We start from the raw sequence: 12,398 nt of genomic DNA, 5'->3' as shown, positions 1-12,398 counted from the left end.
ATTCTGATTCTAGCTTAGTTACCCAAAGAAATGAAGTACATATGATCTTTCTGACTGTTATTCTTAATGACTTTTGAACAAGCTATCTCGAAGGTGCTATGTTTCCACCTCACACAGCCCTTGGGTTTTAAATCTTCATACCACTGCATGGTTTTATGGTTTCCCAATAACATCCATTTGGCCTCTTCAGTTCAGCAGTCCACTGGTGAGATCCCTCATGGCAGAAACATTATTGTGTCTGGACAGGAGATAAAAAGGGAATATGAAAGAATCTGGGATGTTATTGGGAGGTGATATGCAGCAATGTTCAAGGTATTGCCACATTGTTGGGATTATGGCACAGAGCTGTGGGATTACTCACGGGGGAGGGAGGTAACCTCTGCAAAATAAAAAGGCACTTAAGTACAAGGTGCAAACCTATGGAAAAATGGCCTGGCATAGTTGTGTTTGTAGAGGCAGGTACTTGTTTATCTGTAAAGCTGGTCACCTGCCTTCAAACAGTACGTTTATCTGCAGTGAGTATTATTTATACTCCTTAATACAGATAATTTTTGGCATCTTGCTCAGAAAACAGGTTGTCTCTTTTATGTAATCTTCACTGGTGGGTGGATGTGGGGATCTCATCTGCCTTACCCAGTGCCTGTGTTCGTCCCCCTTTACAGTGATTCTCTAATGAAAGGCATCTGCTGTGCAGTGCCTGTCATCTACACTTTGATAAATGCACTCGAGAATATATTTTGGTGTTCAAAATTATTTGTATCTTCATCTCATCTGTGTTTTGAGGTAATCTCTACAAATGATGTGGGCAGAATGAATACCAAACATTTCAAGGTCAGGTACTGCACTGATTCTGTTAGATGTGTTTATATCACTTGCCTCATGCTCTTCATGTTGTCAACAGCTCGATTTTCATACTAAAAGAATACTGGCAGTACCATACATAATCAAGATGGTTCCTTGTTGTTAGTTTTATTTGTGAAAAGAAAAACTGAAAAAACCCATGTGCTGAGAGGAATAGTTTAGTTACTTATTAGTGAGTTACATGACAAAGGAGATGATAATGCTAAAAGCTTTCAGGCAGTGCTTTCTACATTCAAAGTAGCTCACAGGTGTTGATTGTTTTATTTAAATCCAGCAAATGAAGCAGAAAGGTTAAGTGACCTGCACACAGCCAGCCAGCTGCACTACCACTTATGGGGCCTGGGCATCTCGACTGGAGTCACTGGTCTTTGTCAAGTCAATGACAAAATTGTCCTTACACTCTCTCTGCTGCTTTTAGAATGAATCTTGAAAGTGATGAAAACCTGGCATTATTAAGGAGATATTCTGAACTCTCTGGTGTTTGTAAAGTGCTTTTTTGATTTGCAAATTGTTCTCAACATCACATTTGTGGAAGTGTATGGGTGGAAACCAAATGCATCTTTGACATTTCTTTTATGCATTGCTGTCAATCAAATGGCACATTATATTATTTTCATCACTTTAAGAAGAAAGGATTAAATCACTATTTGAAAATTCTTGGGAAGTAATAAAAAAAAGGCTTTCAGAGGTTTATCTATGGTGAAAATAAGTGGAATTCTGCTATTTCTATAATGATTTTTTTTTCTCTCTGATTAAAATACTTTTCAAACTCACTGCTCTTTTTAAAGCAGTAAAGACATATGACTACTTCTTTTCCTTCCAAAGGATTTCCTGCTGCAGATTTTCACAGTATTTCGGATACTAATACGACCAGAGATGTTTCCAAAAGACTGGACAGTCATGCGTTTGGTTGCAAACAAGTAAGGCATTTTTAATGTTATTAAAAAGTATAAGTAGTATTCCCAGATCATGATAAAAATAAAGTTATATGATGTTTGTAATAAAAATTTATGTATTTTTAAATGCTGGCTGCAATTTTTCTTCTTTTAAGATTTCAAATCTCTGCACTTCTTTTATACCACAAATTTATGATATAATCTATACCTCTTTCTGTTCTGAATTTTAGTAAGCACATGTAACTGGAAAGTCAGAAACACTTTTGCAGAATAAAGCTGCAAAGCATCAACAGCTTTGTTTTCCAAGTAACAAATGACAAGTCTCTAAGGAACTTCTTTTCAAATCTGTTTCTTGAAATTCTGAGTTGGTAAAGATCTGTTTGCTCTCAAGAAGAAATTATCAACTGTTATATTGTTAAAGATGCTTTTGCATGTTTTTTCATTTAGTGTTTGTCAGAAAAATCACAAATCAGGAAATGAGGTACAGCTCAAGGCAACAGTCATGTAAGGCTCTAACCACTGCTGAGTGAGATTTTCAGAGGAATCCTGCCCATCAGCCATTCTTTCTCTGCTCAGGCCTTATTTTTAAAGAAACGGGTTCCCAGCACTTTTAAGAAGTAACTACAACAGGTCTGAAACAATATATTAAGTGTTATTTAATGTCTATTACCACCTCTCCTTTTTGCAGTCTTAGCTTTAGATCAGATAACCCAACTGAGCAGCCAGCACAGTTATGCAAAGAGTGTCAGCAGAGGAAGGGATGCTGTGTTGGGAGACCTAGGAATCCAGAATGAAGGATTGACTTAAACTTTCATGACACATATTGCAATGCCTGATTAAAATTCAGTTTTAGTCTGCATTGTGCCTGCTAGCTTCAGGGCCAATTTAAATTTGTGGTGCTATACATACTACTAGTAGCAATATAATTGGTACAATTAAGTTTAACAACACTTGGGTTTATGATCTGTATTTGTTATGTGTGTGTATGGGTATTTAAGCATAACAGTACTCATTCAAACTTTGTCATGATTTGAAACAATTTTTTGCTAGTTTTTATTACCTCAGTGCTGCTAATCTTTTAAAGTTTGAATTCCAGGGAAAAAAGGTTATTAATTAAAGAATGGATGTGATCATTTGTTTCTGTGTATGATATTAAATAATGTGTGACTGATACCAATCTACATTTAGTAATTATGTTTAAGAAATAAACAGTGAAACACGAGAAAGAAGGAAGGAAAAAAAATAGGAACTTTTGGACAAAATGAATAATCATAGAAATTTTTATATATTCCACTAACAGCTGGCTTGGCAGATGGCTTTGCAACAGCTGACATGTACAGAACTAAGGTTTAGGAATGACCTTGGCACGAGCTACATGGCTGGTGATACTCAGATGATACCAAGTTCTGCAAAAGGAGCACTTTTCTTCTCCAGTATTTCAGTAACCATAACACATTTCCCTTTATTAATGCATATCATGTTGTTTCTGACCATCTAGGAGGTGAGTCTCTGCCCAGTTCTGTCAGGCAAAGAAGACAGGCAGAAGCTGACAGTAACTGCTGGTGGGAATTGGCCACGAGGAGCTCATCAGACCAGCTAACTGATCCTGATAACGCAATTGCATAAGCACTTCTGCCCACTATAGCAAGTGGGCTATGAGCACATCTTCACCAATTCAGCTTTGAATAATTGCTTGGCTAGGAATTTGTTCCTGTGTGGAGGAAGAGCTAGTTTGCTGTGAAAAAGAGGGTTGACCAGGTGTACTTAAATGTGTGGTGAAGGCTGAAGCCTCGTTATTCCTATGTCCCTATTCTGTTCCTTTTTGAGGCCGCAGAAAGGAAAATCTGCTTCTGTTCTCTTGTCAGCTGCAGAGAATTTTTCCAGAGCTGTTTCTGAATGGGAGCTTCTTCCTTTACCTCGTGTTCCTCACTGCAATGGCAGTGACTGCCTTCCTTCAGCTTCCTCAAAGCGTTCAAAAGCACAGAGTAGTAGCTTTGCTAGAATTGTTCCAGCCCAAAACATTTAAGTGCAAAGGAAATAGCCTAAAGGCGGGATGTGAAATTAGGGCACTGCTTGCCCCATGGAGAGAAGTGAGCTGTTCTCCCTGAGCATAGGAAGAGCATGGCTTTGAAGAATGCATGGGTTTCAATGTGGAGGAAGGCTAGTTTGGGGAGGTTTAGTCTGATTGTGGCTATTATGTGTCCTAGTTGGCTTGAAGTAGACTTCATCAGCCAGAGCACTTCCAGGGATCTGACTCTTCGGAACTGAAGGCAAAACTTCTTGAACTCTCTGCTCCATTCATGTCTAAAAGAAAAAGCTAGAAGTTCTAGCCCATCTTTTTAAGAGCAGAATTGAGTGATCCAATAACAGTCCAGGTCTTTTCAAACTTCTGCTTCCCAGGAATACTGCAGGTGCTGTATTTCCTATATCCCATGGCTGCCTTCTGTCTGTCTGGCCTTTCACTCAGTGTAGCTCACCTGAAGGCAGTGTGTGTGTCATCACATCACCCATCACTGCCGTCACATCAACAGCTGCACTGCTCTCCTCCCTGTCCCTAGAGTGATGCAAGAATTCAAACTGTCTGATATTTACAGGAAGAAAGATTTAGCCTGTCTGAGCCTAGGGAAGAAATAAGTCTTAGCAAGGATATAATCAAGGAGTAAGCTTTTCCTGAGAGAGAAATTACTTTTTTTTTTTTCTCTTATATATGCAGAACTAGAATTACGTGAAATATTTCTAAGTCTTAAGATGCCATAATTCGTACAATATACAGTATTTACATATAAAAATCTGACTGCCCCCTGGCTCCTAAGGGCTTTTCTTCTTTCTAGTTGCAATATTTTCAGTAATTATGTAGCATCTGATACTTGGATACTGTCTGGGAAATTTTTAAAAACCCACCAAAACCAGAAGATACTATGAGCTCAAGAAGTCAAATTTGTAACTGTTCAGAAATTAAGATGTTTCAAGATGACACATATATGATCTGGATGTTCTGATGCCCAATGTGTGAAAGTATTAATGGCTAGCATTATAAACTGCCAATTGACTTCTAAAGTTTGGGAAATAAAGTAACATTTAAAAAGGCAAATTTAGCACTAAAGCAGAGAAATGCATTTTTTGAATTGTATTTTGTAATGGAAAGAGAACATGCAAAAATATCCTTAGCTCCTAACAGTTGAGCAATGAGACAGAAATAACTCTGTTAAAAGCTTCATAACTGTGTAATATCTGAGATAATCAGCACACATACAGGAAAGCAAAATAATTAGTTATGGTCATTTAATATTTCTAACATGAATGTTACTACTAAGTGAAAAATATGGTTGTTTTATGTTTACGATGAAAATAATGATTTTAATTTCTTTTTAAGTTCTAGAAGTAGACTTTCTACATCAACTAGGTAGTATCTAGCTTCTATTTGTAACTGCAGAGGAACACCACATAATATAGGAAGACGTCAGAATCAGTTGCCTAGTGCCAGAGAGAAATACCAAATTTTATAGCAAAATATGCCTGACTAAAAATGAAACTTCTGGAGAAGATCTTCACAGTTTCAAGTGGAAATCTCTGTGTAATGGTCACTGGCTTCAGTTACTTTAAAGTTAGGAGAAGAATGACTTGTCTAATCCTTTATTTGCCTGGCATCTTTTGAGAGCCGTTAACAGACTCAGCTGAACTTTTCAGATATGTCGTGTTATTAACAGCTGAGGAGGGACCTGGAGAGCAAAGGAGCTTCAACTATTTGCTGAGCAAATCTTTGATATTCATAATATACTATGCCTATGTGTCATAGGCAAAGACACAAAGAACTATTTTTCTGCTTCTTAGTATACAAGAGGCTTTAATTTTCAAGATCTCTGTGTAATTAAGTATGTATAGCCTATCAGCATTCTGCTTAATGGTAGAGATGCTAGGTCATCCAATCCTCAATTTGAATATTATAAGCATACAAATAGATGTATAGATAGTATTACTTATAATAAAATAATTTATCTGTAAAGTAAGGTTTACATAATATGTTGCTTAGACTGAAATTTCAAATGTATCTACTGACAGTTGGGCATAAGTACTTTAAGCAGAGAATCCTTTTGATTATAAAATTCAGTAATGGCTAAAATACATTATTATCATTATTATTATTATTATTATTATTATTATTATTATTATTATTAGTGCAATTATTATTATAAAAGTAACTCAAATGGAATACACAGTAAGGGAAGGTATCAAATCAGCATTAGTGTCATCATAATGGCTGCTCTAAAGAATCCTGTTAGCTCCCATGGTGTGGGAGTCTGAGACTCCTACAATGAACAAAAATTCTTGCTTTTATGTAATACATAGTGTTGCTAACAAATTTTTGCTTTTATGTAATGCAAAATGTTGCTAGCAACTGAACCTGGCATTCTGTCCTTCACAAAAAACATATATACATAGGCATGCATATATAAATAAATTCATAAACCTATAACAATAGATACATACACATATATGTGATTCAAGATTTATTTCATTTCTTTATGAAATATGATTTTTTTTTTTCTGTTTGAATACCTTTGTTTGGGATTATTTCACTCTGATAGAAAAGAATGGAATGAGAAGCTAATGTTATACCTTTGTCCTATATCACCATGGAAAAGGAAATTTTAATTTTCTGCCACTGGCTGCCCAAGCAAAAGCCAAGTTGCCAGAGCGTAGCCCAGGCAGTAAAGCAGTTGTTGAACTTCAGGATTTTTCAAAGACCTTATTGCAGAAAGGTTTGCCCTGAAAATTTGATGGAAAAGCCATTCCATCAACAATGGTCTTACCAGACATTGGGTTAGCATTCTGTGTATGAGTCCAGAATAACTTAGTAGCTAAAAGCAGAGGATTTTCTTCTGTAAAACAGGCATTCTGAACAAATATGTGGCAGGTGGTAAGAGGAAGAAAAGCAAGTTTTGTCACAAGCTCAGTAGTTTATAGTTTGATACTCAGATGGATTTCAAATGAATGTTGTTGTTGTTTGGCAATCACTGGCTGGGAATCAACTTGGAATGTGAGTACTGTACCGAGTCAGGCAGCTGTCCTCTGGCTGCTGCCTCTGCTTTCTGCATTTCTGCTTTTTTTGTGTATGAGCATCCCTAGCCCTAGCTTGCTTTCTGTTCTACCTGATTTTAGACTGCTGTAGATTCAGAATAACAGATGGTAGGTCAAAAACAATGTCTTCAACCTTGTGTGTTGCATCTGGTGTTTTGAGGTTTTTTTTTTTTTATCTACAACATATCCTCTCATGTTAGAGACCCACATTTTATCAACTAATCCATATCATATCTTTGGCTTACCAAATAAATGAAACCTGAGCTAAGTTCCCTGCAGGAAGAAATACTTGCACTGTAATTATTCTGTTATCTCAGGAACATTCTTCAAAAATATTCTAAAAGGTGCATTTGTCTGCTTTATTCACTTCATAAGACTTGAAGCAGATCTTTCTCTTCAATTTCATTTGCCATGGAAGGAATGTAGCAAGAAAGGAATTGTCTCAGACATAAATTGAACTATGCTATGTAAACTTGGCAATATGGTTATGGTTCTTGTGGAATTTTCTCTTGAGTACTGTTTTCAGGGATTTATTACTTTGGACTTAGGTGGAAATTTCAAATAGCAAAAAATTCAGATGAACTGACTTTTTATACCAGAATGTCATCCTGAAATATAAAAACTGTTTCCATTCTGTGAAGCATATGGATCTTGAATTAAATCATGCACAACAACAAGAATGACAGGGCTCTGTTCTTATCCATGCTTCCATTATTAACTTTGCTTATACTGCATTTTACTAACATTTCACTTTGTGTTCCATACTGCAATAGCAAGTGCTGTACACGGGCTATAACTCTCCATTGGTGAAAAAGTGGGGTTGACTTACTGATGAATGCTAAGCATGGAACACTACTTGGATAGAAAAGTCACAGTGTAATCCTTGAGAAAATAATAAGTATGAAAATACACTTGAGCAGTGGAATAGGAATAAATGAAACTTGAGACTCAAGGCCTGTTCTAAAAACAGTCTCAGAACTGGCTGGTGCAGGTGTTCAGGCACATCAAACACAAAGGTAAAGTTTGGCAGGGACAGTAATTTTAAAAATAGAAGGATGGAAGTAAACATTTTAACTACTAATATGTGAAATTACAGATAGCCAGTTTTTATTTATAAATGTGAAAATTGTCCAAAGTTCTAGAAGAAAAATATAGTTTATATTCTAGGTGGATTGGCTTACATTTAATTCTCCAGTGTTGTAAAATGAAAAATATTCTAACCTTGAAATATATATACTGCTGTTGTTATTTTTAAGTCTTTTTGTCTTGAATGCATTTTAAAAAATAGTAAAACGGATTAAGTCCAAAATATAGAAATGGAAACACATTTTAGCATTGTAACAACATGCTGGTCAAGATCTCTGTTCAAAGAAGAACTAAATGTATTAATAATAGACAGATGGTAATTAAATGAAATGTGTAGATATAACTCTTTTTCTCAGAGGATCTTTAAACAGTTGATTGTTGTAAAATGCATAACAGCAAAAAGATCATTCTGTGTTTATCTTTTTTTCTTTATTCACTTCTGACTATTTTCAAAAATAATGTAATGCTTTACATGGATTTCTAGTTTGACTAAATATGTTGGAAGACAAGAGTGCTGCAGAGGATAAAGTTTGAACCACTGAAATTAGGTGTATTTAAATAATCTCAAAGAGCGTTCTATTTCTGTAGATTGCCAAAGTTGGTTGCTACAATAAAGAAAGCCATCATTGATCTCTCGTGACAACCACTGTGAGAGGATCTTGGTCATATATATTTATTTAAGATAGTTATAATTCATGCAGGTGTAACTGTAGGGTAATATATGACTTTTTACAACATACATTTACAGCATAGAGATCTTTAGAATCAGATCCTTCTCTCAGAGCTCACACAGTTTTGCATTTATCTGTTGTCATTAAAGAGACTTTTTGTCCATAAGGGTGTCAGTGTTGAATATTAGCATTTACTAAATATTTTATATTTATAATCTGTATGCACATATTTTCAATACCAAGAAAGCTGAAAACAAATTGTACAACTGTAGGTATTAATACTATTAAGATAAGGTGTATAATAAATCTGAAATCATAATTTTTTTCAGAACAAAGTTTATGATTTGTCTTGATATATTATGTTCTATGTAGAATGTCTGGTTTTGGTGCACCTTCTTTCAGCACTCATTACCTTATTGAGCATGTTTTCTGTCAGTAGATGTTTTTAGGTATTTATATGGTGTGTTGAAAATGTAGTATTTAATCCCACCAGACACGCTACATCTAGTTCTTCACTGGAAAATTGTCCTGCTTTGAGTATTAAATATGAATTTCCACATAATGAAAATTCCTGTCTTTTTCATTCTTTTCTTCCCAGTGTGATCATTACTACAGTCTTGTACCTTTCAGATGCCCTTCGTAAAAACTTCTTGAATGAAAACTTTGATTACAAGGTAAACAATAGATGCAATAACTGCTACATCATCCTGGGGCTTGGTGGTTATTACGCTTAACTCCAGCATCTAAATGGCTAGAATATGTACAAAATGAGCAATTGCAATTGCTCAGGGATATTTTTCTTCTAAATACAGGACTATCTTATAAAATGAGTGCTGTGGGGTTTTTTTTAATTTCACCTTATCTTTATTTTGTTATTTGAGCCTCTTTGTTAGACTACTTATTTAGGATTTTTGTGTAGCAATTTTTTGGATCCTAAAAACTAATGAAATTATTTAGCTGGGTTTTCAGTTATTGCAGAGGGAAAAGTATTTCAGATTTTTAATCAATGCAGATTATATAAAATGCAGATTTATATTTTTGTCGTTTCTCTCAGACCAATTAACATGCTGCATAATTAAAATTAGAAAATTATGACACTTCACAGTGAATGTAGTTAAAGATGTTAATGCATACTTCATACAGTAAGATACTGTATTTATAATAAATTGTGAATTACAGATTATGCTTTTAGGATTCAGATGAGAAGATCTAGGAATGTGTCTGGAAAGACACATTTCCATGGAAACAAACCTGAATGAATATTCTGCCCAACCAAGAGATGTTAGTCCAACTGCTGCATCATGAAAAGTGCAGAATGTCTTTCCTAGAGAAGACCCTGAGCTCCTGTTGACTTCCAGCAGGGTTGTGGATGCTTCTCTGAAAATCCAGATTCCTGTTAGATAAATTGGCAGGAATGCAGATTTATCTGCTTAACGAACATGAGGAAGCCTATTCCTTATGAATTTATGTAAATTCAGAGGCTAAAACTCCTGAAAGAATTTCCTGTAGGAGAGGCCTCTATATTCCTTAGACTTGATTAGCAATGTTATTGCTGTCCTGCTGAACTGCAGGGTCTGGAATGGGGCTCCCTTTACACTTCCAGTCATGGAGCATCTATAATTGGGTCATAGTAATTAGTATTTCATTTTATCTTTAATTTTATCACTAAGTTTTCTAAGTAGAATATTCAACATCTATTTCATAAAGCATGAGCACAAAAAAATCTGTATATTTGCAACATCTTAAGAAAACTTGGCTTTAGTTTTGTCCAGTGAAGCTTGCAGCAAGTGAGACTTGCAAATAGTGTTATAAAATCTGATGGACAGAGAATGTCAGTCCTGTTATGTGATAACTTCTGAGGTGTCAGAATTTTTTGGGTTTTGGACTTAAGGTCATAACTCTTGTAGTTTTACATTTGAATATAACCAAAAGAAACTTTCAAAAGTAAGGCTTCTTGATTTGGAGGGATGAAAAAGTCCAATCTGTAACTTTGAAACTTTTGCATTTTGAGATGTAGAATATGTAAAAGATGCATTTCTGCTGAACATCTTGGGGTTGGTGAAAAGTATATTTCGAGTCAAAGAAATTTAGTCTAAAGCAGGTGGACTAATTTAGCAGTTGAGACTGAAACAAGGGCTGTGATTGGAAATTTTGCTTCTTGGGTGATCATAGATCATACTGAGAAAATGAAATAACCACATGCCATGTGCTTATTGTAGATATGGGATTCCTACTTTTTTCTTGCTGTCATTTTTATAAACCAGTTATGTCTGCAACTGGAGATGTTCACACCTTCCAAGAAGAAAAAAGTTTTAGAAAAGTAAGTATTGCTATCAGCTTGTAGAAAACTGTAATAGATTTAAAATTTCTCAAAATGCAAGACATTGGAGGTTGCAAAAGGACCCACCAAAAGAAAAACGTAATGGTATGTCCACTGACTAGAACAAGAGTTGGTTCTGGCCCTTTGTCCAGGTCTTGCGAGCCAGTAACCTTCATAAGTGCCTAAACTGGGAGGTTCAGACGCTGGGAGGAAAGGAGCCATTCCTTGCCAGTGAAAGCATTAGTCGCTCAGACTTGTTCCGGTGTTTCTGCCATGCTATTGTCTGTATGAGTTAATTGTATTTCTTTAAGCTAGAGCAAAACTATTTGCTCTCAGAGAGAGAACTGGAGCATGTTGTGGCAAAAATAGGTTTTGCTTCGCAGCTGTGTTACTGATGTGTAGCATTTTGACAATATTTCAAATAAACCTGGGTTCAGAAATCCAGTTTTAGCTGGGTACAATCAAAAAAGCAAAACACTTGGGAGAAGGCATCAAAGGTTTTTTTTTTTTTTGTAGACGACAAATGAGACATTTCATTTATTAATGTCACAGAATGGCACATAAACTTGATTTTCTTAAATTATCTTTCGCTTTCTTGCTTTATTTTTTAATACACTGCAGATATGGTGACATGCGGGTAACAATGGGATGTGAAATCTTCAGTATGTGGCAAAATTTAGGTAAGTGATTAAATACATCATCAGTAACCCTTAAAATGAAAGCAAATTATTAGTTCTTTTCCTATTATATTTACTTCCCAGTGATAGATGAGTTGTTAATAATTACGTTCAAGACATGAAGTCTTGATTCAAGTTTAGCAAAACGTTTGCCATTTATAATCCCCTTCTTTATAGCTAAACTCAGCTTTCTGTGCCTTGATACTGTAGCTGACCCATCCTCTTTTCTTCCCTGACAACTGAGAAAATACCATCAGAGAAAATTGAGAAAGAAAGTACTACTCTTTTTGGAAGAATTATTATGCCTTGAAATATACTTAGGTTCTTATTTTTAGTCCTGTTGTCAAATTGTTGTTTAAGGACAAGACCTGTCTTAATTCTGAAGGTCTCCTGAGATCCTGGATTTGCATCAAGTCTTCTCTGAAGTCTTAGTTGCACTAAAATATAAAGGCATAAACAAGTCAGTGACTAATGTATAAATGAGAATTTGGACAACATGGGAATATAGCTGCTTGAATATAAACTTAGGAACACATATTTTTAGGCAATAATTGTGCAAACTGTTTGAAATTATGAGTGTCAGAGAAATGCAGTTGAACATTGTTTGGGAAAAAAAATATGTTCCTTATTTACAATATTTAATATTGCTGACTTGCTGAGACATCCCTCTATATTACATGGATACGTGATATTTCAGAATTGGTATATCAAGGATATTTTCCCAAGGATATTCTCCTGCTCATACACCTTAGTGTGCATCATCTCCCCACTCATATTGTTCTTGGCTCAATAGAAGCTTGGGATGCAA

General features: G+C 35.4%; 1 protein-coding gene across 5 annotated transcripts in view; it reads left to right on the top strand.

The window, feature by feature from the left end:
- The window catches only part of DOCK4 (dedicator of cytokinesis 4), a 221,532-nt gene that overhangs the window by 166,545 nt on the left and 42,589 nt on the right, over positions 1–12,398 (top strand). For all 5 annotated transcript variants that reach the window (XM_014275935.3, XM_014275933.3, XM_014275934.3 and 2 more), the window contains exons 27-30: positions 1,687–1,781; positions 9,192–9,267; positions 10,813–10,913; positions 11,535–11,593. In XM_014275935.3, the coding sequence (XP_014131410.2) occupies positions 1,687–1,781; positions 9,192–9,267; positions 10,813–10,913; positions 11,535–11,593 (331 nt within the window). The remainder of the gene's footprint in view (positions 1–1,686; positions 1,782–9,191; positions 9,268–10,812; positions 10,914–11,534; positions 11,594–12,398) is intronic.

The sequence above is a fragment of the Zonotrichia albicollis genome, chromosome 4 (assembly GCF_047830755.1).
Source record: "Zonotrichia albicollis isolate bZonAlb1 chromosome 4, bZonAlb1.hap1, whole genome shotgun sequence".
Taxonomy (NCBI): Eukaryota; Metazoa; Chordata; class Aves; order Passeriformes; family Passerellidae; genus Zonotrichia; species Zonotrichia albicollis.
The sequence above is the reverse complement of the archived record's forward strand: the minus strand, read 5'-3'. Positions and strand labels throughout refer to the sequence as shown.